This window comes from Schistocerca nitens, chromosome 4 (assembly GCF_023898315.1).
Source record: "Schistocerca nitens isolate TAMUIC-IGC-003100 chromosome 4, iqSchNite1.1, whole genome shotgun sequence".
Taxonomy (NCBI): domain Eukaryota; kingdom Metazoa; phylum Arthropoda; class Insecta; order Orthoptera; family Acrididae; genus Schistocerca; species Schistocerca nitens.
Genome location: NC_064617.1, coordinates 302,677,995 through 302,704,048, shown reverse-complemented (window position 1 = coordinate 302,704,048; position 26,054 = coordinate 302,677,995). Strand labels below are relative to the sequence as shown.

Sequence of the window (26,054 nt, the reverse complement as noted above, 5' to 3'; positions counted from 1 at the left end):
TTCATATTCTGCATCAATTTTTTGCGTGACTATTAATTTAGTGTTTGTTTCCCAAAATTAAGAGAATCCAAATCCAGAGAACCACGTAATAATTCTTCGAAAAACATAATTAAAAATTTCTTCTGTTGCTCTCTCTCTCTCTCTCTCTCTCTCTCTCTCTCTCTCTCTCTCTCTCTCTCTCTACTGGGATTTTCTTTAGCATCAGTACCGACTTAAAAAAGTGCTACTTCTGCTTGATGAAAGTTAATTGGAAGATTATTCACTTATATACGAAATAGGGGTAGAGGCTGTGGGACTTACTTCGTGATTTCTTTCCAGTCACAAAAATATATGCTCCTTCCCACATTATTTAGAATATTCAGCATAAACCTTTTTGCATTATGTTTGTGAAATACGATTCAAAACAGTTGTTTGTAAAGCCATCTATTCCACAACACACTCTTTTTATAAGGGTGCAATATGATCTACGGAATCAGACCCCTTCACAGGTCACAGAAAGTACCAACTGGCGATATTTAATTATTGGAAGCTTGCAATATTTGGTGAGTAGCAATGTAATTTCTTGACCACTCTTTTGCGCTGGAGCTACTTGATCTTGTAGTCGCCCCAATCAGTTTCCGGCTGCAGGGAGTGGTGACCGGAGCAGACTAGGCGGATTTTAAGGGCGAGTATTTCTTCAGATCGGCCAGTGTTTCCAACATCCGTTGGAGGATAAGCAGCTCACTACAGAAGCGCTGTGAGAATCTGCAGGAAATGACGAATGAGAATGCCTACATTCGGCTCCTGAATCCGATTGGATGAAAGTGTTGTGGAGCGGTTTGTAGTTCGTGAAATGGGGGAGTTGGCGGGCAGCCCTCGTGGTTAGGTGGTTGGGTCTTTCGCTTACATGTTGTTTTAGACAGTCTTGTGAAACATGTACGGAAGTGAAGCGTGGATGACGAACTTTTCAAAAAAGACGAGAACAGAAGATTTTGAAATGTGGTGCTACAGAATAATGTCGAAGGTCAGATGGGTAGTATAATGGATCTGGGAGATGTGTTATTTTCTACTGGATTTATCGGTACCAAATTTAATGAGGGAAGTTATAAATGTTTTCTTATATTTTTGTCAGAATTTTTTTAAATTGTAATTTGCCTTATTTTATGCTAATTTACTTATATTTTTGAGAGTGACAGCATATTGATTACTATTAGTAGATGTGACGAAGAATATCAAAGAGACTGATTACAAGTGGAAGCTTGTGTGTTGTGTAAAATGTCTTTGACGCTGGAGTTGTCTTTGACTGTAGTCAGTCGGCAGTGAACTCTTGGTGTGTGTTGACGGTAGAACAATGTGCAGGTCGCCGTTATAAATATTTGCTAGTGAACAGGAAAAAATGAATTATGCTACTACTTTTTTATATAAACTTTAAGAAGAAACCACATTCGAGGAAATGGTATTTCAAGTACCAAAAATGAGGCAAACACATTGAACCAGGTCATTTCTGCAGCCGACGAAACTGCATTGTGGAGTTATACTTCCACTAGACGACTGAAGCCAAGACAAATATCGCCTTGTAAACATTTCACGGAAAAGGTACTGTCACGAAATATGCTAAATACAGTATAAAAAAATTGTGAGCATATTTCAGTAGGTCGAATAACAAATGAGAAAGTACAGAATCGAAATGTGGAGAAAAGAAAGTCGTAGCACAGCTTGACTAAAAGAAGGGATCGGTTAACTGACACATGGTGAGGCATCAGCGCATCGTCAGTTTGATAATGGAAGGAAGTGAGGGTAGGAACATTGTAGAGGGCGAGCATAGCTTCACTTCTGCAAGCAGTTTTCAGTGGTTTAGGTTGCAGTATTCATGCAGAGATGAAGAAATTTGCTTAAGCGTGGAAGCTGCATCAAACCAGTATTCGGACTGAATGCCACAACAGCATAAATTTATATTTCCACACTCTTTGCATTACGACTTATTTGCTTGGCTCGCTATCCTCAGCTGTGTTTTTATGTTGTTTTTCTAAGACGTTAGTTTCGTTACACCAGGCCATCTTTTTCTAGTTGTTTTGACAGTGTATACAACCACATGCACACTCTTTGGGTTAAATATACTTCTTACGGTCACTCCACGCTTTCAGCTTGCAGCAAGTTGTGCGTTACCACTGGGTCATTCTCAGCTTGCGTAACTCAGATAAAATGCTGACCCTCAAGAACAACTGTTCTTTTGTGCTTCGCATAGCCTCTATTCTGGCCACGTGAAAGTCTGGTTACTCTAACCTTATAAGGGATCATGTCGGAGACAGTCTTTTGCTTTGTTCCCAACTGTCAACAGCGGGCGTTGTTTTATCTGAGCACTGCAGAGTCCCAGCACTTTGTATCCTTGAGAATTAGATTAAAAACTTGCTCACAGCGTGCAAAAAGAATGCGGAATTTACGAGTACTCGCACCGGTTAACCGCAGATTGTTTGGCGGTAGTGTGCTCTTTCCTTTCAGTAAAGCTTGTTGACCACAACGTAAGTAGCAGTTGGCGTTGTATGCGCGACAGGTGAGCCTGTTCCTTTGGATAATAAATCCCATGAAGGACGTAAGGCATTACCACACAATTTCCTTAAGCGTTTTCGGGCGATGGCGACAAAGCACAAATCCGCCATTTCATCGAAAATCATTTCGTCTAACAGTATTTTGTTTCAGGATGTCAAATGAAGCATCTTTCAGCTGTCCAATTTCCAAACTTATTTTATTTAACTACCAGTTTCGGTGACTTACTACACCATTTTCAGGTATCTGACCGACATGTAGGGAGGTGCCACCTCGGTTGTGAAAAAAACAGGGGCCAGCAGTAGTGGTATTAGTAAATTTCTGATTTTGATGGCCCCTTTTTATATCACAACCGAGGTGGCACCTTCCTACACGTCAGTCAGGGACCTGAAGATGGTGTAGTAAATCACCGAAACTGCTAGTTAAATAAAATAAGTTTGGAAACTGGACGGCTGAAAGGTGTTTAATTTGACATCCTGTATCGAACAGCTGAGTCTCGCAAACATCTATGAAAATATGGATATACATAATATTTTATTTCAGTTCGTGAAGGGAGTATCTGACTGCCTGATTGACTCTGTTCCTAGCGAAAGGAAACTATCTAAGGGGACAAAGTTTACATTATTTTTGTTATCCATGGCTATTTCACCCAAATCTTTACTGTTAGTGTTTCTGATTGTTCAGTTACGTAACTCCACTTTGAGTGCAATTGACATGGTAGTTAAAGACACGATTTCCAGGTCCCCAATGCCACTTTGTGTACAGGGTGCATGTCGGTCCGGGAACGTTTCTAATTCTCTTGTTATAGCTACTCCATGCTCACCAATGGGTCATTTCGGAAAACACGTGTTTTCTGAGAAATTGAATGGAGACATCTACAGTAAGTCCCCGCGCACATAACCTTCCATAATTTCTGGGAGATTTGTCGCTGGTATTTCGCAGGCTTCGGTGCTTTCATGAGAATGGGCGTGGTCTGTGGGGTACTGTGGTGTACAGTTTCGGCAATGATATAAAGGTCTTAGCTGGTCCTATTCCTTGGCCAGCTCTGACGCGAGAAATGACTTAATGCACAATTTACGGCATGGTACGAAGAGCTACTTTCGCGTAACTTGCAGATGTTGCTTGGACTGCCCAGCCGCAGAAGTGGTACGCCAGCCTACTGCGATACCAGAGCAAGTGCGAGAGTCCGTAATATATTCTTTGCTCAATATGCGGTGAATGTGACAGTTGACTTATTGAACAGCTCCGTCTTTAAAAAATAATTCTGTCATTTGTTGCAGTACTGTCCACTATCGGTAGAACTAACTTCTTCGTATTGAGCCAGGGTTATTGAAGATAATCTCGTGGAGAAAACATGTACGTTACATTAAATAATTCACCTGCGTACCCCTAAATGTACGAATGTTTCTCGAAGTCCTTTTATTCATCCTCCATAATCAGAAGTGTACATAAACTCCAAACGACAACATACTAGACGAACCATGCTCTAGTAACATTTGCAAGCTTCGTACAGACATTGCTGGTTAGTACATATTTAGGCAAACAAAAATTATGAACTACAATTAAGAACTAAAATTTTACTGAAATAAGCCGCCCCCCCCCCCCTACAGCAAGGAAATTATTTGTTCCTGTCCCGTTGGCCTACATTTAACGAAAGCACGCCTTTTCAATTATGGCACTATTTTGTTATCATCAAGATACCTAATGTATTTTATTAGTCTACCGTGAATTTTAATCCTCTTTACCGCATTTTTCACAATTTTTATTCCGTATTCTGCGAACAAGTAGATCCAGTTGACATGCGTGTCTAACACTTCTTTCTTCCGCTTCTGTCCTAATGCCAAACTCCGTTTCCGTGCATTGATTTTCGAATAAATTTATTATGACCCCTATCGTCACATCACTTTATTACAACCCTGTTTATTTCTTGGAAAAAGGTTTCTTCCATCTGTATAAAAGAGTACTTTTGGTAGTGCATTAAAGTTAGTGTTTTTTTCTCTATTCATCTCGATTCTTCTTTTTCATTTAATAATTAACATGGACGTTTTGGGATTTGTCCAGTTGGAGTCAATGGAACTTTGTTTTCCTCGTAACTTTCAGTTGACTTATTCAGCTAGTTGCAGGCGAACCTGCAGTTAAACGTGGACAACGAACCAAGTTGCAACGTTTTTTGTACATACGAAGTGTTATTATGCGACTCGACAGCCACTATGTTCCGAAGAACCAAATGTCATACCCTCGTTGCTAATGATAAGTGGGTAGAAGGTGGCCAAAGGGATCTGTCGTCGTAGGAATCTGGATAGGTGAGCAAAAGGTTAGTTGACACAAGTGCACTTTAAATAAATGTATTGTGGTCAACCTGTGGGTGAAGAAATACTACGATGTTGACTATTTGTGGCAGCTGTGGATAGCTATAAGCAGATCCCCGACACGGTTGTGCGTGTAAGTACACTGAATGTTTGCCGGTAGAGCTAGCTTTCAACAACTCGGTATAACGTTGATCACCAACTAGCGACACAGAAGTAGTCTAGACTAAAAGACTGATGCCAAGGTCCCCGCCGGTTATAACACCGTCGTGGTGGGCTTAGTATCGATAAGCTACGATACTACTCAAAGAGGTCTTAGAGGTGAAAGAAACGATCGAAGACTGAACCTTGGACCGCTGAATTTGTAGTCTGACACACATTCGGCCACCGCGCGGAAAATTTACAGTATTTACACGTGTTTTAGCTTCTGTCGTTTTCCTTCTCCTTTGTTACTCGTAAATTGCGTTGTTCGTCTCCTAAGTATTGCTCAATCAGTGTCAGTTTATATTATTTGCGGTAGATCATATTTCCATTGGATGACCCTGTGACTGTGTTCCCTTCATGGAACATGTGCGTGGGAGCTCTTTCGAAAACTGCCGCTCGGATCTTGTTATGACTGATCGTGCATTAAATATATCGAGACACGTGACATCTCAAGGTTGCGTCGTTTTGCTTGATCAGCCTCCGCGGTGACAGCTGAAATTGTGCAGAGCCTCTTTGTGTTAGTGACAGCTTCTGGTTTCGTTACGCTCCACTGAACCGTGAAAAATGTTCGTGTTTTTTGTCTGTTCCTTTTATCTTCGGTTCTTCTGCTATGCAGTTGCTGCCGTCAATCAGAATGCATTAGCAGGCCGAAGAGGGAATCGTATTTCCCATTTTCCGAAACACATGTGCTGGTTTAGTCCGCCTACTTACACGTAACGCGTTGACGCTCCACTTAGACCTGTGTGGGTATAAACTCGGTAGTCACGCACTTTTAACGATTCTAAAGAGATTTGGTAGAGGACCACTATAAATAACTCCTGTGGACAACTTATATCACTATGCTTCGTCTCTCGGGGAAAAAAGAGGTCAAAACTCATGGCACAGCTTCCGTTGAGGACCAGATGAAAATAAAGATATTTCATTTATACATGCCAGGTGCTCAACCTTAAAGTTTCCTATGACTCGATGAATTTGTGATTTATATCTCTTGCAGTTGTACTTGAGGAAGAAACCTTTGCTAATCCAACGGGGGATTGTTATCCGTGACCATTTCCCCCTAACTTTTACTCTGAATGTTATTAATTGTTCATTCACGTGGTTCCTATGTTATAATTGTGCGTGCAGTTGACGTGGTAGTTTATATATGTGATATCCAATACCCCACATACCACTTTGTTTACAGAGTGCGCAGGCCGTTGTGGCCGAGCGGTTCTAGGCGCTTCAGTCTGGCACCGCGCGACCGCTATGGTCGCAGATTCGAATCCTGCCTCGGGCATGGGTTGTGTGATGTCCTTAGGTTAGTTAGGTTTAAGTCGTTCTAAGTTCTAGGGGACTGATGACCTCAGATGTTAAGTCCCGTAGTGCTCAGAGCCATTTGAACCATTTGATTTATACAGAGTGCATAATATGATAGCTACATAAAACCTTTTATTGGTCAATTAATTAATTAATGTCCGATCGGTCCGAAATGTTTTTGTCACTAATCGCTTCTATCAGCTCTGGCAATGATTTATTAGTGTGAGAAATACTATGTTGCAGCGTGGTTCGGAATCCATGTGAGATTGGAGTGTCCCTCCTCCTATCATTGACTGGGTAAGACAGTTCATAGATTGGAAGGAGGCAAGGCATACCCCAGTAGAAGCATGCCTAATAAACCACTATGGTGTTCAGACTTACCTCCCGCTTGAGCACTGTTTTTAGGATTCTGTACCTCTGTATAAACAGAATCCTTACAGGATCACTTTGTTGTCCATCTGTCTGTCTGTCCGTTCTTCCGACTGTTTAGATCCCTTTTTCTGGGGAACAGGTTTACATGCAAAGTTGAAATTTGTCATATACTAAGGTCTACGGTCCCGTGGCACCGTAAAAAAAAAATTAAGGTTGTACGTGAGAGCAATTAAAAGGTACGACTATTTGTCACATACTTTGATACAAACTCACTCATCAAAAGCTATAGGTTACTTCCCATTGACATAGAATCGTGAAATTTGGCAAGAAGCAAGGAAATCCGAAAATTATCTTCGAATTGGAAATATTGGGATTCCCGGTACATACAATACTGGACATTAAAATTGCTGCACCACGAAGATGACTTGCTACAGACGCGAAATTTAACAAACAGGAAGAAGATGCTGTGATATGCAAATGATCAGCTTTTCAGAGCATTCACACAAGGTTGGTGCCGGTGGCATCTACAACGTTCTGACATGAGGAAAGTTTCCAACCGATTTCTCATACACAAACAGCAGTTGACCGGCGTTGCCTGGTGAAACGTTGTTGTGATGCCTCGTGTAAGGAGGAGAAATGCGTACCATCACGTTTCCGACTTTGATAAATGTCGGATTAGCAGAATATGGAATCGGTGGGTTCAGGAGGGTAATACGGAACGCCGTGTTGGATCCCAACGGCCTCGTATCACTAGCAGTCGAGATGACAGGCATGTTATTCGCATGGCTGTAACGGATCGTGCAGCCACGTCTCGATCCCTGAGTCAACAGATGGGACGTTTGCAAAGCAACAACCATCTGCACGAACAGTTCGACGACGTTTGCAGCAGCATGGACTATCAGCTCGGAGACCGTGGCTGCTGTTATCCTTGACGCTGCATCACAGACAGGAGCGCCTGCGATGGTGTACTCAATGACGAGCCTGGGTGCACGAATGGCAAAACGTCATTTTTTCGGATAAATCCAGGTTCTGTTTACAGCATCATGATGGTCGCATCCGTGTTTGGTGACATCGCGGTGAACGCACGTTGGAAGCGTGTATTCGTCATCGCCATACTGGCGTATCATCCAGCGTGATGGTAAGGGGTGCCATTGGTTACACGTCCCGGTCACCTCTTGTTCGCATTGACGGCACTTTGAACAGTGGACGTTACATTTCAGATGTGTTATGACCCGTGGCTCTACCCTTCATTCGATCCCTGCGAAACCCTACATTTCAGCAGGATAATGCACGACCGCATGTTGCATGTCCTGTACGGTCCTTTCTGGATACAGAAAATGTTCGACTGCTGCCCTCGCCAGCACATTCTCCAGATCTATCACCAACTGAAAACGTCTGGTCAATGGTGACCGAGCAACAGGTTCGTCACAGTACGCCAGTCACTACTCTTGATGAACTGTGGTATCGTGTTGAAGCTGCATGGGCAGCTGTACCTGTACACACCATCCAAGCTCTGTTTGACTCAATGCCCAGGCGTATCAAGGCCGTTATTACGGCCGGAGGTGGTTGTTCTGGGTACTGATTTCTCAGGATCTATGCACCCAAATTTCGTGAAAATGTAATCACATGTCAGTTCTAGTATAATATATTTGTCCAATGAATACCCGTTTATCATCTTCATTTCTCCTTGGTGTAGCAATTTTAATAGCCAGTAGTGTATATCTTGCCAGTATAGCTATCGACAACAGCAAAAATCATCGAGAGTCCTGATTCCCAGAATGGATGAACAATCTGTGTACATAGTAAGTTTGTACACAATCTACTGTGCACGAGTCCTACTCGCACTCACCGGATTTTTTTGTTATTTATTGGCTTTTGGGCCTCTACCCATTCAGCCATCTACATACAGTTTTTAGTCCTTAGTACTCAGTTCTTACAATTTTAGCGTGTTTTTTTTATGTGGCATAGGTAGACCGGATACAAAATTTTTACGCAATTACATGGAAATATATAACTAGGTAGAACGAAGTTTCAGAATTAGGCAGTATGTGGTATTGCGTTTAGTCAATTTTAGAGAGAGGGAGAGAGAGAGAGAGAGAGAGAGAGAGAGAGAGAGAGCAACGGAAGATATACGCTACATAACTGGAAAATTAGTAGATGTACATTACTGATACTACAACCAATATACTTGCTGCATAGGTCCTAGAAGAGTCATAGGTAACTGTATTAACTCGTGTAAATTAACAGGCAAATTCAGATCTACAAGTTTCTTCTATCTCAGTTTAACAGTGATTAATCTGACGGTATATACAAGTATTAAATATTTAATTTTTCTGCACACAGGAAGGGAAAGTATCCTTGTATAGCGTGTAGTCTCTTGTCGCCAGGAACTCCAGTACAGATGTTGGAAGAGGACATTCTAATGCTACCAGACGCGGAATCCATGTTACAGATTGTCTCTCCCAAAGAACATTTGATCACATCCTCTTTCATTCCATACTCACAACGCGGTGACTCAACACTATGCGGTATAGGCGCTGTCTGCAGCAAACATGATTCAAGCTCGGTCGTGCTGTAGTGGATACAAACTTTCTGCCATAACAGCGCTTTGGGGATCAAGGCTGCTTGGCATTCCTGATGACGTAGGCTACTTGCATAATATCGGCGTCGTGCGGACTGTGCTCATATTCTATTCCAGTAATTTCTTGTTAGTCGTCTGTATTGTTGTAGAAAGTCATTCAGTACTTAGAGATGTTTATCTTCACCATCATGTATTGCATGTTTCATTAGACTATTTGTAGTTCAGTTTCCTTCTACCGTACAGCAAATTTTGATCCAATACGTTTTGACTTTGTTTAGTGTCATAAATTTCTCCCAATACGTCTAGGTTTTTTTAGTTCTGAATGCCAGTGTTAACTCCATAAGTACTCAGTATGAAGACCAAAATGCAGATTCAATTTTTCATGTTCGTAGTAGTACACGAGGAGATAACTTCTTCCATTCTTTGCAACTCGGTTGTGAGATGTGGAGCTAGCACTCTGAAAATGCTTCAAAAAGAAAAAAAAAAAAGTGTAGGATATTTGTTTCAGCGCCCGGGAAGCTGGTGATGGAAACCCACTTTCAACGGGAATTTCCTCAGGCTGAAACTAAATAAGGAGCTCCACATTTTTCTTTTTAATTGTTTAATTGTGGTATCCCGAAATAGCTTACAGTGAATCTTTAGAATTTATCTCAGTCATAGAGATGCAAGCTCGTATGGATTCAGAATAGCTATGCCATTGACGGCATCCGTCCATCACACCATTAGATACCGTTCGTAATGAGACAGTGAATAGCAAAAGGGTTTGTACTGTTGGGGAAGGGAAGTAGGGAGAGTGGGGTGAGGGGGAAAAAATCTCTAACGTGTCATTATGAATTAAAGCTATGGTTTTCTGTGTTGTCTGTCTCTTGCTGTGAGCCATATGATGGTCACCTGTTAATGTATGATGCAGCCATACGAAGGAGATATGCGAGTATACCGGATTAGCAAACCCAGATCCGTGCTCTTTCACTCTATTGCGCACAGCGTAACGCTGGATGCGAAGTAATCAGCAGATTAAAACACTTACCGGTCCCTATTTTAACCTGGATCTTCACCTTTCGCGGGCAGCGTTCTACCAACTGGACCATCCGAATATGCATCACGGCCCGGCTAACAGCTTTTCGCCGCTTTTTCCCCCTCTGTTTCTTTCCAGTGTAGCGACAACCGCGCTTCTAGGAGCAAGAAGGAAGCAGAGAATTTGGGCTAACTTACTTACCCACCCAGTTACAGGAGGACCTACAGTTTAACATGTGCCCAGTAACAGGTCCAACTCGACATTTTTTACGTTAACTAACATCGTCAGAGGTGAAAAAAGTGAAAGTTGCAGATAAAAATACTGGGAGAGGTCAGGAATTCAACCCCAGACGTCTGAGTCTATAGCCTGGCATAAACCCACTGGTCCACTGAGCTAAACATATTTTTGAACGTAATTTGTGAGGACAGACTGGTCTGAAGCATAGCCCGAGGAGGAGGTGAGATCAAAAGCCGACACTTTGGTTGTGAGCCTGCGAACCCAACAGTTGTGAAGTTATGAAAAGCATTGTTTTACTTTTTATGGCGCATATTTTACAAATTTTACCACTATGACACTCTTTCAGTATTGTGTTGTTGCACTGTAAACGTCACAATTACGTGTTCAGGAAGTTATTCTGTCATTGTATCCGCCATTATATGTACACAGACAAATCAAACGGTTGACAACTTATGTTTCCCTATTTCTCATATTTTTTTCTTAACACTAATTTACATCGCACGAAACGGTAAGTACGATGATTTTGTGTAATAAACCCCACTGTTCGTGTTTGACAGACACAAGCCACAGTCGGATGCAGGAGCGCCTGCTACTTATACAACCATGTGAAACAAACAAGGTGAGCTTATGCGTGAGGAACGCCGTTAGGATTACATCGATGAGAAACTGAAACGAAACATATCATCTCTGATAGTTATCAAAGTGACAGAATTCGTGTCGGATTATTTTTTCTAACAGTTACAGGACATTCCTTCTAAGAAATGAGCCATAAAGTCACATCTTCATACTTTTTTGGCTCCCGCTTATAACATTACATCCCTGTTCACCTAGCACCTGTCACGTGTCATGTGAACCGCGACTGAATTGGTAAGTTCACTGTACTGCCCTTTGAAATGCTAGTACTGGCCTTGCTCTTACTGTTATGATGCTGGTTTGGAGATCTCCATTGTGGCTGTGGTCAGAGGCAGAATCTACTTTTGGATTGTCTCTGAAGGCCATCATAGGCCCACAGTGTGTAGGACGGATTATTATCTTTAAATCTTCCGAGGAACTTCAGTTTCTCTGATTTCACCATCACAGTCATTTCGTAGATTGAACGTCGGAGGAAATAACATGTTGCTTAGCTCTTCTTAGAATGTACTCCCGGGGAATTTTAATAGTAAACCTATCAGTGACGTTTGATGAGCATCTCCGCGATGCTGTGGAGATAGCTTGTTTTACTTGGTTATTCCACTTCTGGTCGTTCCAAATGAATATTTTACAGTTGTTACTGTTTCCAGTGACTGATCGTCAATCATACAAATAATGACAAATAATCTTCTTGCTCATCATGCAAAATACTCTATTTATTTAATTTTACCAAGCATCGGTCGTCAACACTTTTCCCCACATTTCTCTGTATGTTGCCGCGCGATCCAGGCACCTTGTCGCGGTTCGCGCGGCTTCCCCCGTCGGAGGTTCGAGTGCTCCATCGACCATAGGTGTGTGTGTTGTACTTATCGTAAGTTAGTTTAAGTTAGATTAAGTGGTGTGTAAGCCTAGGGACCGATGACCTCAGCAGTTTGGTTCCATAGGAACTTACCACAAATTTCAATTTTTTTTCTCTGTATGTTTCTGGCATTGAAACCTTCTTATATACGACTGTATCACCCATAAATAGTCACTGAGATTCCGACGTCATGCAGTGGGTCAATGTGTTTACATGTAAACAGAAATAGGCCTATAACCCACTACCTAGAGGTACGGCAAAAAGTACTTTTACGTTGGACGGTTTTGTCCCGATAAGAGCAAGGTATTGCGTTCTGTCGGCCAAGAATTTGTTGTTGTTGTTGTTGTTGTGGTGGTGGTGGTGGTGGTCGTCGTCGTCGTCTTTATTCCGAAGAATGGTTCAATCTAGCTCGACATGCTGGTGTGTGTTGTGCAAGCGACCTCACTGCAGCATAGCTACTGCGCCCTACATCCATTTGAACCTGCTTTCTGTATTCAAGCCTTCGTCTCCCCTCTACAATCAAGGGAAGCCTTATCCACTCATCATACTAGTCCGATAATTCCTAAGCTCGTATTTTGTTCACTAAGCTTCAGCGATGTACAGTAAACTACTGCTTGTCGGGTAGCAATTTCTTTTATATTGTCTATGCGTGATCTCAGAAGTAGCCCGTTATGTCCTTTCCAACCACATTACGTGATGATGCCCAGTTTCGTAACACAGAATCCAATATTTCGCCCACCTGTCTTACTTACTCCTCCATTACTTTTTAATTCATTGAATGCGTCTCGCGTTAGTCCCATTTACTCATTTGGGCTCGTTTGGTTTTCGTTTGTCACCAAGACTTTCTAGGAATAGTGGTTAAATATTCTGATACGCTGAGATTACAAACATGTGGCCAAATAAATGGAAGTGGGCAAAAAATCGACTTTGCGGAGGGTACGTTCATAATAGGCAATGCCAGCAAACATTATGTAATTCGTGGCGTCTTCTCTTCCTAAGCTATTCCTTTCCATCGCCATGTGACCAGTCGCTCTTGTATGTAGTCCTACAATCCCACGATTCCTTTTGTCGCCAGCCACTGCTGACTGCCTATCGCTTCTTGCCGCCCGTTGACCATTGTTTGCCACAAGTCGGAATGGGTCGTCCACTCTAGAGTAACCTCCTCAGTTGCCTCTCGGGATGATCCTTTGGTTAGAAGGGATTTGAACCCGTTTCCAAGGCTCTGCTCTGAAACAAAGACAGACAGATCGATGACTTTCTGTAGCAAGTAACCTTGAGCCCGAAATACACGGCTAACACACGAACAAGTGAAAGAGTGATCATAGCTCGTTACCGCGTACCGCACCTGGCTTGTAAACGGGGCAGTAACTCTTGTGCACCGGCGTGCTTGGTGGACGGCTTTTACGTGCCAGCTATAGCAGGCAGTAACGAGGTCGTTCGTCGTTTGTTTTCGGACTCCGGCACTCCTTTCCGGTCTGCAGAGCGGAACACTGGCCACATTTCGTCGTATAGCTGCTGCATAAGTTCGTATTTCGTGACGCTCGCTTCAAAACGTCACAGTGCGGTCTGGGAACCCTTAGAATAGGAAGGAAACGACTTAATGGCCACAATATAGATAAGAAAAATTTGGACAATTCAAACAATGAAAATTTTTATATATGATATTAATTTTGAAACAGCGCAAAAATATAACTAATTTAAAAGCAGAATTGATTCCAGCTACAATTAAGTGATCGAGTAAAAATACACGAAAGATTTAGAGTTTGCCTTTGGACACACTGTGAGAAAATTAATTCAGTGTGATATAATTCGTGTTGTGAGGTTTAATTAACCTTTTTTATCTGAAAATTCAACGGAAACGTTCCAGAAGCAAAGTGCAACTCCAGGCAATTGTAACACGCCAACATTCTGAGCACTTTTGTGTGTAGCGTGATTTTGATTGATACGAAAGCTTCTCCCGTACATCATAAGACACCATTGCATCAGAGGCAGTACATTATTGCAAAACTAGGTATCCCCCTGTCTATAGAGACAGTTCGAATCTCTGTCTGGCCCTCCCAATTTAATTTTCGCGTGCTTATCCTAAATCTCTTTAAGGCAAATGCCGGGATAGTCTCTTTGCAAAACAACATAGCCGGTATTCTTTCTCCAATCCTAACTTGTGCTCCGTCTGTATAGTGACACCGTCGTCGACGGGTCGTTAAACTCATATCTTACTTCGCATCCGTACCTTAAATATACTCCATGTTTCAAGTGTTGCTGCACGAGGATGAAGTAGATAAGTTGTTGGTTATCATCGGATCACCTATAAAATTTGTTGTAATATGTGAAGTAAAATCTAGGAGTTAGTGCTGCTGACTGTCATGTTAGGGTTGTTACAAGGAGGCAGAGAAAAAATTACACTGCATATAGCACCTGACGAATCCGTGGCACGTACAAAAATTGTGCAGATACTTAGGCGGGAATGATGTATTACAAAAATTCCTGGCAGATCTAAACCGTGTGCCGGGCCAAGACTAGAACCTGGGATCTTCACCTTTTGCGGGCAATTGCTCTACCGACTGAGTTATCAAAGCACCACTCTTGACCCGCCCTCAAAGCGTCACTTCTGCCAATACCTCTCCTCCTACCTTCCAGACTTCACAGAAGTTCTCCTGCATATCTGTAAGGTGAAAATTTGTTTTCAAAACAGTATCCTAAACCGTTGGTCAACCATTTCTCCGCAATATTTTTTTCTCCAGGAGTTTTAGTCTCTGAAGGGCAAAATAAAACAAAACAGGCTCCATAGCAATTAAAAATCGTTGGCCTGTTTATCCGAAAAAAGAGTTCGAACGCCAGAAAACATCGCTCAATTGAAGGAAACCCTGGAACAAATTCCGACAAATCCCAACGCCGTTTATCTGTGCAAGTGGGAATGAAGAGAGCGTCGTATCGAAACATCAAAAATGACCTCCATCTGTATCCTTACTAATTTTCTGTTGTGTGTGAATTAAAGCGTCCATTTGAACTTTGTCGTGTTGAGTCCTGCCGTTGGTTTCCGACTACAATGCAATCAAAGCTTTTAGATCCCCAGTATTTCATTTCTTCGTTTGAGACCTGGTTCAACCTGTCAGGATACGTGAATTCCCAACCTATGCGACATCGTGCGCCAGAAAATCCCCATCAGAACTTTGAAGAGCCTATGCAAAATCTCAAAACTAGTGTTCGGTGCGCAGTATCTGGTGTCCGCTTCTTAACACGATCTTTCAGCACACTGTTAATGCCGACCGGTATGTTCAGAAACAATTCAATCCATATGTGGATCAACCCACGGTAGACTGTGTGGAAAATTTTAGCTAGTCGGAGCAACAGCACAAACCGCCTCGACAACCTTGTCAGGAGTGCATGAGGTGTTGGGTGAGTGAGGAGAGGACAATCAGCAGAGGCAGCGCAATCTCCAGGCCACATCGATCGCCTGATCTCTCTCCCTGTGATTTTTATCTGCAGGGCAATGTGAAGGGTCATGTGTGCTCAAATAATGCACACACACTGGAAGAACTGCGTCAGTTGATTATGACGAGGGCTTCCCGTCGGGTAGACCGCTCGCCCGGTGCAAGTCTTTCGATTTGACGCCACTTCGGTGACTTGCGCGTCGATGCGGATGAAATGATGATGATTAGGACAACACAACACCCAGTCCCTGAGCGGAGAAAATCTCCGACCCAGCCGGGAATCGAACCCGGGCTCTTAGGATTGACAGTCTGTCGCGCTGACCACTCAGATACCGGGGGCGGACGTCAGTTGATTGATAACGTTATTGCTGTTACTCCTCTGGCAGAGCTCCTACGGTTGTCTCACAGTTTGATAGACCGAGTACAGCGCTGCGTCGACGTAAAAGGTAGCATTTTGCAGTACCTTCTGTGACTTTCATTAGCAAGGGTCAGTCTGCTTGTAAGTATCTTCCGGGCCAGATTTATTTTGCTCACTCTGTAAAAGTGTAACCGGTAACACTATTGCTGGCTTCGTTAAGTGTCGTAAGATTTCGGCCATTCTCGTGAAACTTATAGATTCTCGCTTGTCGATAACCGCTTGTTGGTACTTTTTAATAACTGCCCATCGCTTAACTGTGCGATTTTATTATAGGTCTTTTATCGGAACTCTCGTGAAGAAATGTTTCCACTGAGAGCCTAGTACTGTGTATCAAGCGTTTCATAAACGTTCTGGTGCGCACGGCGGCACGCCATTTAGCGTCGTGCGGCTGGGGCGATACGAAGGTAATCACAGTCACCCGTTTTCATATTCGTAGTTCCACACACATTGAGGTGACAAAAGTCATGCGATAGCTATATGCACATGTACAGATGGCGGTAGTATCGCGTACATGATGTATAAAAAGACAGTGCATTGGCGGAGCTGTCATTTGTACTCAGATGAATCATGTGAAAACGCGTCCGACGTGATTATGGCCGCACAATGGACGTTAACAGACTTTGAAAGCAGAATGGGGGTTGGAGCTGGACGCATGGGACATTTTATTTCGGAAAACGTCACGATATTTAATATTCCGAAATTCTCAGTGTCAATAGTGACCGAGAATATAAAATTTCAGGCACTATTCTCACCACAGACAACGCAGTGGCCGACGGCCTTCACATAACGACCGAGAGCAGCAGCGTTTCCGTAGAGTTGTCAGTGCTAACAGACAAGCAGCACTGCGTGAAATATCCGCAGAAATCAATGTTGGACGTACGACGAATCTATCAGTTAGGACAGTGCGACAAAATGTGGCGTTAATAGCATTCATAGACTTCATGTTTCCAAAGAGCGATGGAATTCTTATGGACAACAATACGCCGCGTTACCGGGCCACAATTGCTCACGATGGATTTGATGATCATTCTGGACGATTTCAGCGAATGATTTAACCACCCGGATCGAACATTTATGGGAGATAATCGAGAGATCAGTTCGTGCACACAATCCTGCACAGGCAAAACTTTCCCAGTTATGGACGGCTATAGTGGCAGCAAGGCTCAGTATTTCTGCAGGGGAATTCCAACGGCTTATTGAGTCCATGCCAGGTCGAGTTACTGCAAGACTCCAGGCAAAGGTAGTTCCGACACGATATTAGGAGGTATCCCATGATTTTTGTCATCTCAGTGTGTGGTTCGCGCGCCATATAACGCCGCAGCCGAAACATGCGAAGGTCAATTGCACGTCACTGTTTCGCATTCGATCGATGCGCGAGCTATAACCTGCGCTCCAGAAAGACCTCTAAACTAATAGAATACAATCGAAAGTGAATAGAGCCAAGCTAACTCTGACAGGACCTGTTCGTTCCAGTGCCAACCAGGGACGAGAAAGTATATACTTATTCCAAAATGGTACTGAACTTATAAGTTTGCTTAACACAATAGAACTGGGACAGAACTCTATGGCGAGCAATGAATACTAAACTCTTGTCACACAAACAGTATTATAAAGAAACGATCACGGCGTATGGCGCAGATTTGTGAAAGGCAAAAAGAACCGCCTGCTGAATGTCAACATGGATTTTTGGAGACGGAGTTTCGGATTTTCCAGGCTTGATCACCCTAGGAATGACAGAATCAGAGAGACAGTGAACGTCGAAAACACAATTCTAGATTCCGTGGAAAGAAAGCGCCTACTCTGGTATTATCACTTACAACGTATGCCAGACACAAGACGGCCAAAACGGATGACGGCAATGGACTCCGCATTCGAGAAGAAAGCGTTGCGGGCCTTCGAGATGCTGGGAAGATAACTTCACGGAAGCAACGGCAGCGAGTGGCGTTAAGGTGACCAGGAAGTGAAAATATGTCGAATAGCGTTTTTTTTTTTTTCCTATAATGTCTTTCCTGAACAAGAACATGTATGGTTTTTGTATGTTTGCTATATATTCATAGGGAAGAGATACCATTTTCTAAACGACAATTCAATTTAGCTGTCTTTATCCCGGCTATAGCAGACTTTCTGCTCTTTATTCTTTGACTACTGATTTTCAAGTGGATCACCGCCCCCCCCCCCCTCCACCCTCCCCCACCTCCACCTCACCGGTCTCCCCAGTGATAAGCGAATGTAGGTTGCAGTTGAACATCAATGTAGCATTCTGTTTACGTTTTCCTCGTCGCAGTGGTTTGAACGAGACGCTTGATTTTAAGACGTAATCTTATTGTGTTTATAATTCTATTTTATGCGGATAGTTAGTTAGTCTGAGCAGAATAATATAGAAAAATTCTAATAATTTAGAAGGAATGAGAAAAACTCTGTGCGTCACCTTCTTTCCCAATATTGCTACAGACGAGGACCCTTTCATTCTCTCTGTCCAAAGAGCCCCGAATCATGGTGTAAACATCAGAGAGCTACTGTAACTAATGATGTGTATATAGACACATCCATCCCCTACCAATGGCAATAGCAGATGTTGTAAAACCAATCTATAGAGACAGTTAGCAAAAATTTTCTCACCTAATGCATCCTTGGGAGAACTCAAAATCCCAACGAAAGTTTCGATGACTGTGTTGTGGGAATGCTTGCCTAAACGGTATTTGTGGGTCTCAAAACCATAAAATCTGGTGTCACGGATGCAGTGTTGTGTTTAGATGATGGGTCAGCCACTAGGCTGAAAGTTTTCAGTGACATGGACATAGAAACTGGGGTGAACGCGAAGAAAGTGCACCTGTCGGGTGATAAGCTGAAAGTGCGGGATGCTGAGAAAAGTGCCCTACGCTACAACTGACAAAAGAGGTCTACCAAACCTAAGTTGGAGGATACGGTAATCCGCGACGATGACAGCGATTCGGCGAGTTTTAACTTTGAATGTAGGTTGAACAGATCGCGCCAACGACTGTAAATACATTTTCTGGGATTCGCGGAGACACGTCGGCCCCAAATCGAATCCGGCTGGCGATTTAAAGACCAGGGCCGGTGTGCCGGCCAGCCTGGGTGCGATTTTTAGGCGGTTTCCCATTTCCGGATAGGTGAAGGTCGGGCTGTAGTCTGTCGGTAAACTAACGAGCGAGCGGCGCACTTCATGGGGCAAGTGGCTTTTCCCAGAAGATCTCTGAAACTGACCTACAGGTGTACCAAAAAACCTGTCGCCCATTTTCTGTCCAGCAGCTTAGTGCAGCGTGCTCTGATACAGGTCAATTCTGTTCGTGTGATTTATTTACTAGTGTCAGTTACTCCGGTTTGTTTATTTAGTGATGAATAATTGTACCAGTGACAAGAAAATGTACACAATAGGAAAAGGAGTTATTTGTGAAGTATGCACATCCCGCCCTCTGTTACACCATTCGCAAACATTTCGAAAAAAAAGTTACCACGCTTTCACATGGATAACACTAGACGAAAACAGATGAGGCACCCAAATTCAGTCGGGGGGGGGGGGGGGCGGCGTCAGGAAGAGCATACAGCCACCCCCCCTCTCCCCCAAACATTGCTAAATCCAGGAAAACATCAAAACACCATGAAGACGCAGGATAATACCAAAAAAAAAGGAGGAAGAAGAGACTGTCCCTATATGAAAAATCATGTTATACTCGTACATTTCACAGTAACAAATATTACGTAGTTATTTTATCTTGCAACTGTGTCCTTTGAAGTAATGTATTACTTAATATACTGCTGTCATAATGTTTATGTTTTCCATATGGCAGTAATCGCAGTGATACTCAGAATTATTATTATAAAGAAAAAGTTTTCATGTTTTGAAGCCACATATGTGGCACAGACTCCACGAAGTGATGGAGCCAGGTCGTCAACAAGGCACTGTGGAAGCTGGTGGTGGCTCCATGCGGCCGTGTTTACATGGAGTGGACTGGATCCTATAGTCCTAACGAACAGCTCACTGACTGTTCAGTTTCCTGGAGACCATTCATCGACTTTGTTCCCAAAAAACGATCGAATTTTTGTGAATGACAAGGCACCATGTCAGAACATTCTGGACAATTCGAGCGAATGATTTGGCCACCAAGTTCGTCCTATAAGAATCCGATCGAACATTTATCGGACAAAATCCTGCACCGGCAACACTTCTGCAGTTACGGAAGGCAATAGAAACAGCATGGCTCGATATTTCTGCAAGGGACTGCCAATGGTTTGTCGAGCCCATGCGACGTCGAGTTGCTGCACTACGCTGGGCAGGTGGTGGTCCGACACGATATTAGGAGGCATCCCATGACTTTTATCATCTCATGTATGTCCAGAGTAAATACTTCCACTTACGTCTCCTGCTGGAATGCAAAATCTAGGTTAATAATAATCCATTCTTTTAGTGCCAGCGCGCGTGAGGTTGAAACCGAACAGCGATGAAACGTTGTTTTTTTTTCTTTTTTTTGGGGGGGGGGGGGGAAGTTATAAAAATCAAATAGTTATAAAGATGAAAAACTGAAATGATCGTATGGCATTTATTGGCCGGGATATCCCCTTCGGGGTTCGGCCGCCGTATTGCAAGTCTTTTTAGTTGACGCCACTTCGGTGACTTGCGTGTCAGTGATGATGAAAATGATGATGGACACACAATGAAACAGACGAGAGACTTATATGGGTACATCGATCTGTGACGTCGACCGAAACATCTGCAGTTAATTTTCGTGTCGCTAACTTTTCCGATGCATCAGCGAGCTCACGACCTATTACCGCTAATGAGTGACGTATTGGGAACACTAAATGAAGAACCGATAATAAAGGCGAAATTGAGCGCTGACCCTGTTGGCTGAATACTGCGTCAGTATGACCTAATTAACAACAACACAGCAAATAGGCGCCGAGGATGTTTTCCGGCAGAGAAACTTGAATACGCGCTTTCGTCGTTACGCATCTGTTACGCTTGATCGAAACGGCAACTAGTGCTAGGGCGGCAGATATAATCTCAGAATCGCGGCCTTCATTATGTGATGGTTAAAAGTACATGACTTTGTGAAGGCGAATGTCGAATACATCTTTCAATCAGGGCAGAATGCTTAGTATTAAGCCAGTTGCCGTGGATTTTCTTCATAAAATAGCACTAAGTTCACGCCAAGCTGAGAGCTACTTCTATCATGTACAGTTTTGTCAGTATGTGACTCTATTAGAAACTAGGGAATTAACAAAACACGTGAAAAGTAATTTAATGTTTCGGTATGAATGAAAGTTTTATTGAAGTATAAACATAACATCCCTTATTACACAGAACTCACGTGTCATGTTTTGTTCTGTGTACATATTGCAGGTCATCAAACATCTTACCTTGAATGTTTTCGTCATCCTGGATGCTGCGAGATTTTGTCGTAGATCGATTTTATTTTCTTCGTGAAACCACATTGAGTGATAAAAAACCACACTCTCTGACAGTTATTTTTTACTCAAGGGTGGGATCGAACTCTTATTTCGAATACTTCAGACGTTTTCCATCTTTGAATAAAGCTTTCATAAACTTTTTCATTACGCCAAACGGTATGTGTAGAAGTGGTACCAGAAATTTTTCAGATCCAGAGGTTCTTTCTTAAGTAGAAGAAGCTTGTTGTAATAGTTAATATATATACTAACCAGTATCAGTGCCACCGAAATTTCAATATAATAATAATAATAATAATAATAAATTACGAAACTCGCAAATTAAAATTGCTAAGAGTTTTTTTTTGTTTTAAATTAGTTAATGGTAATTATAAAAGAGGGAGGATGACGTGGCTTTTGTTGTCGTATTAGAATTCGCAAATATGTAATCAATAATTATTTATTTGACGTAATCAGCTTTTCTTGTGTTAGTTTATATTTCAAATTAGTTTGGGGCGTCAGCCCATCATCGGTGATACATGTACGCTATTGTTTTTTAGCGTATGCCTAAGATGGTGTTTCGTAATAATAATATAACGTGATTTTTATGGGCATACACGAAAAAACAGTACGTATAAAATATCGTTAAATGATGGACGAACGCCAGAAGATAGTACGATAAAATAAATTACCATAAAAAGCAGCTTATGTCAAATGCATAGTTATTAATATGGCATATTCGCAATTTTTCCAAGCTGCAGAGTACCAGCTGTACAAGACATTTGTGTTAGAATACAGCACATAAAAAAACCCACAAGAATAAGCCACTCATTAAAAAAAAAGAATCGTTTCTTCGGCAGCCTGTGTAATTACACATTGTAGGCAGACAAGACATTCCTGCGGTTCCCTTTGCCTCTCGAGGGTCTAGTGGGGCATCTTGCGTTTACCTTCAAACACTACTTGAACAAAGTTGCAGTCACCACATAATTGTTGAGCTTAGTACGCATACAAAGTTACGGGTGTATTGTGCAGGAATGAATTTTTAAATAATTCTTGGTCCATCATAAGATATACTTCATAGTAGAACCAATTCAAGCTTGTAAGAAACCTACATCTACAAACATTCTTTGCAAGCCACTATATGGTGCATGGCGGAAGGTACCTTGTACCACTACTAGTCATTTTCTTTCTAGTTTCACTCACAAACAGAGCTACGGAAAAACGACTATCTATATGCCTCCGAACGAGCCGTAATTTCTCTTATTTTCCTGCTCGTTACGTTGGCACCAATAGAATCGTCATTTAGCGTCAATTAACTCTGTCAGGTTTAACAGTTGCCTCTTACTAAACTGAAATCTCAAACCCCAATTGCCCAGTTTCTAAGAAGTAGATACTTGTTAAAATAATGTAAACAATAATATTTTGTCGTTCGCCATTGTTGCGATACAGTAATGATATGTGCGCCGAGACATGATGAGGTTTACATGCAGTATGCTAGGTGATGTTATGTCTCAACAGTGTCTACACGGGCGGCTTTGGCCCAATGGCAGATCATTATGACTTTTAAGGATGACAGTTTGTTGGAGAGTGGTGTGCATTGAGACAGTTGCTTAGACCGGAATGGTATTTAGATAATTTACATACGCGACTAGTACGTACACACATCAATAAAAAAAATATTGCCTGAAATATCAGACCTTGTGGCGGCTTCATATTGTGTTGCCACAGAAGTTCGATATGCAGTCAAAAATCATACGATCGAAAATTTTTCAAACTAGTAGCCCATGTGCATAACGCAGAATCAAAGCGAGCAAATACCGACAGTAAGCCACACCTGACCAGCTTGAACACCATTAGTCAATGCAGTTTTGTTCCGAGGAGTCATATATCATCTTGTATCCAACAATTAGGTCGTTTTCCAATAACTCCGCTTAAATCGGAAGGTGGGCTGCTGTTTCATCTGACGAACGTGCGAATGAATTTTTTCAATACCTTTAATTATCCGAGCAGTGCAATTCGCCTATTGAATTTCGGAGAATTCGCACATGTGCAGCATACTACAGGTCGCGGCAACTTCGTGTTAATCGGATTCTTTCTTCTGTTTCCATAACTTTTGATGTAAGCCTGTGCAAGAGCGGGGTGGGACTTGCCCCTCCATCCCCTGTATACTATTACTAAGGGCGGAGCTTATTCTCACCGCTCCCCACTTCATAAAAAAAAAAAGTTCCACACAGCTTTCTTCTACATGCGTACATGCACTGAGAAACCTCGCAGTATTAGAAGCGCGTAATGTGACAACTATGTTTTATTACAGCAGTCTATCCATGAGTTTTAGGTACGTAAAAATAATGTTCAAGAACAGCGGGGATGTTATTTGCCATATGTGAAGTCTCCAAAGTTTCCAATTTGCTCCTTCGGTCATTTTGATGGTATCTACTTTTAAATAAGCACGGTCATCTGGCATTATATTTGCTTCAAAGCACTATGGTGGTACTTAAGATATACTGTTGCTTTGTTGTTTTAGTGCTTATATGGAGAGTATACTACCAATGTTTTGCTGTCGTTTGCCGATGCAGAAACTGCGAATTGAGCGCTTTAAATAAGGTAGGCTACGTAAACAACAGTAAATTTTTTGTGGCGATTCAAAATTAATGTACAGGAGTTTTTTTGGTCACATTAAGCCAACATATTTTTTTTTTAAATGTATAATGTCTGTTATGGTAATATTTTATAACGATTTATTTGTTTTCCTGTTATTGACAGGATCCATTCTTGGTCCTCTAATATTGGTCATATTTATAAATGATCTACCTCAATGTACAATGTTACAGTTATTTTTTACCATTTTTGCAGATGACACTAACATTGTGATTAATGGTCATACATGTGAAGATCTTCAAGGATCTGTTAAGAATATTCTTACTGATTTAGTGAAATGGTTTAGCTTCAATGGACTCTCGTTGAACTTTAATAAGACTAATTATATTCAGTTTACTGCAACTGCTAAAACGGAGGAGGAATTAACTGTGAAATGTGGAACAGAGTCAATAGAAAGAGTTGAATCGACAAAGTTTTTAGGCGTTTTAATTGACTCCAGAGTAAACTGGTCTCATCATATAGTAAATCTTCAAAAGAGACTCAGCTCATAGATTTTTGCCCTACGCGTTCTCTCAGAGAGCGGAAACATACACACAATGAAAGTAGCATACTATTGATATTTTCATTCTCTCATATAGTATGGTATTGTATCTTGGAGAAACCAAACACTAGCAAAGAAAATACTCTTGGCCCAGAAATGTGTTATAAGAATAATGAGCGTTTTAGACTCCAGATGTAGTTGTAGAAACCTTCTCCAGAAACTAAAAATTCTTACTGCCATGTTCCAGTACGTATTTTCTCTCATGGGCTTCATCAGCAATAGTACTGAGTTTCATAAAAGAAATAGTGAATACCATGGATATGATACCAGGAGAAAGCATGATTTACTCAACGAATGTAAAAACTCGACCATGGTGCAAAAGGATGTGCAGTTCTCTGGTGCAAAAGTTATTAATGCTGTCCCTCCAGATATTAAAAACAAATGTGATAACCATTCTTCCTTTAGGGAGCATCTGAAGCAATTTCTACTGGGAAGATCAGTTTACAGTTTAGAAGAGTATTTTAGATACAATGAAAAAGCCACCCAGGTCTGTGGACCAGATATTTTGAGTGTGGTACACCATTGTTTGAGTTTGAGCCATGATGTAGGTACCATACTCATGTAACATTCGTAGTCATTTTCACTGGTTTTTAATTTGTTTTCACTTTCTATGTGTAATGTTTGGTGTAATCTGTCACTCTTACCACATATGTGTATAGCAAACATGTGGTATTACTTTTGTCTGATTGACTGCTTTAATATTACCTTTGTATTGATTGTTTACTGACACACTCTATAGCCTTGTGAGTTTATCACAGTTGGATCAATGGAGTAAGAAATAAATAATAAAATAAAATAAAATAAAATAAAAGTTACTATTTGAACTCTTTGTGAACCAAAATTTTCAAAGCATTTGTTCCAAGTTATTGTGCACTAGTTTGTTAAATTAGTATGCTACTGCCTCGGAAAAGGATTTTGGCGAAAATGGGATATGGTGCGGACAGGACATTAGACCAAACATTTTACACCTAAACAATCATGGGATCTAAGAAAGAAAAGTATCAGGAACTTCCTGCTAAGGTAAAGTTTAGTGCTTTATTACAGTGCTGTCACTAGAGTCCTTACACGAATAAATCACAAATACCAGAGGAATATGAACAAATGTAAACACCATTGTACAGTATTATAAAACGTACCATAAATTGTAACACTTCAATCTATATACTATACTAATGGAGTTTTGTGTTTCTTTACTGTCAGTTACTGATTAAGTAGGTGACTCACATTTTGAATTTTTTATTTGTTACAGTCTCCATTGGGCAGAAGGCATGACATACCCAGCTTTAGAGGGCCTAGAAGTCTTTTCCTGAGACGGTGTGAGAATGGCTTTGGGTTCACTCTCAGGCACTTCATTGTCTATCCACCTGAGTCGTACACAGTAAGTTTCCACATATGAATGACATGTTTCCTTTATAGTTTTTCAAATTGATGTATTTTGGGTTGTGCTGTATTTCGAGACAATTCTGTTATTTCAAGACAATTGTGGTTGTGGTTCGAACATTGTCACTGACCCAAACATTGGCATCTATTAATAGCTGAAATAGGAAGTTTCTTAAGAACATTTTAAAGCACTGATA

At 41.7% G+C, this 26,054-nt stretch overlaps 1 protein-coding gene across 1 annotated transcript in view; it reads left to right on the top strand.

The window, feature by feature from the left end:
• Window positions 1-26,054, top strand: part of LOC126252267 (uncharacterized) — a 640,413-nt gene that overhangs the window by 473,298 nt on the left and 141,061 nt on the right. Inside the window, exon 3 of the mRNA XM_049953140.1 lies at window positions 25,727-25,855. Coding sequence (XP_049809097.1) covers window positions 25,727-25,855 — 129 coding nt within the window. The remainder of the gene's footprint in view (window positions 1-25,726; window positions 25,856-26,054) is intronic.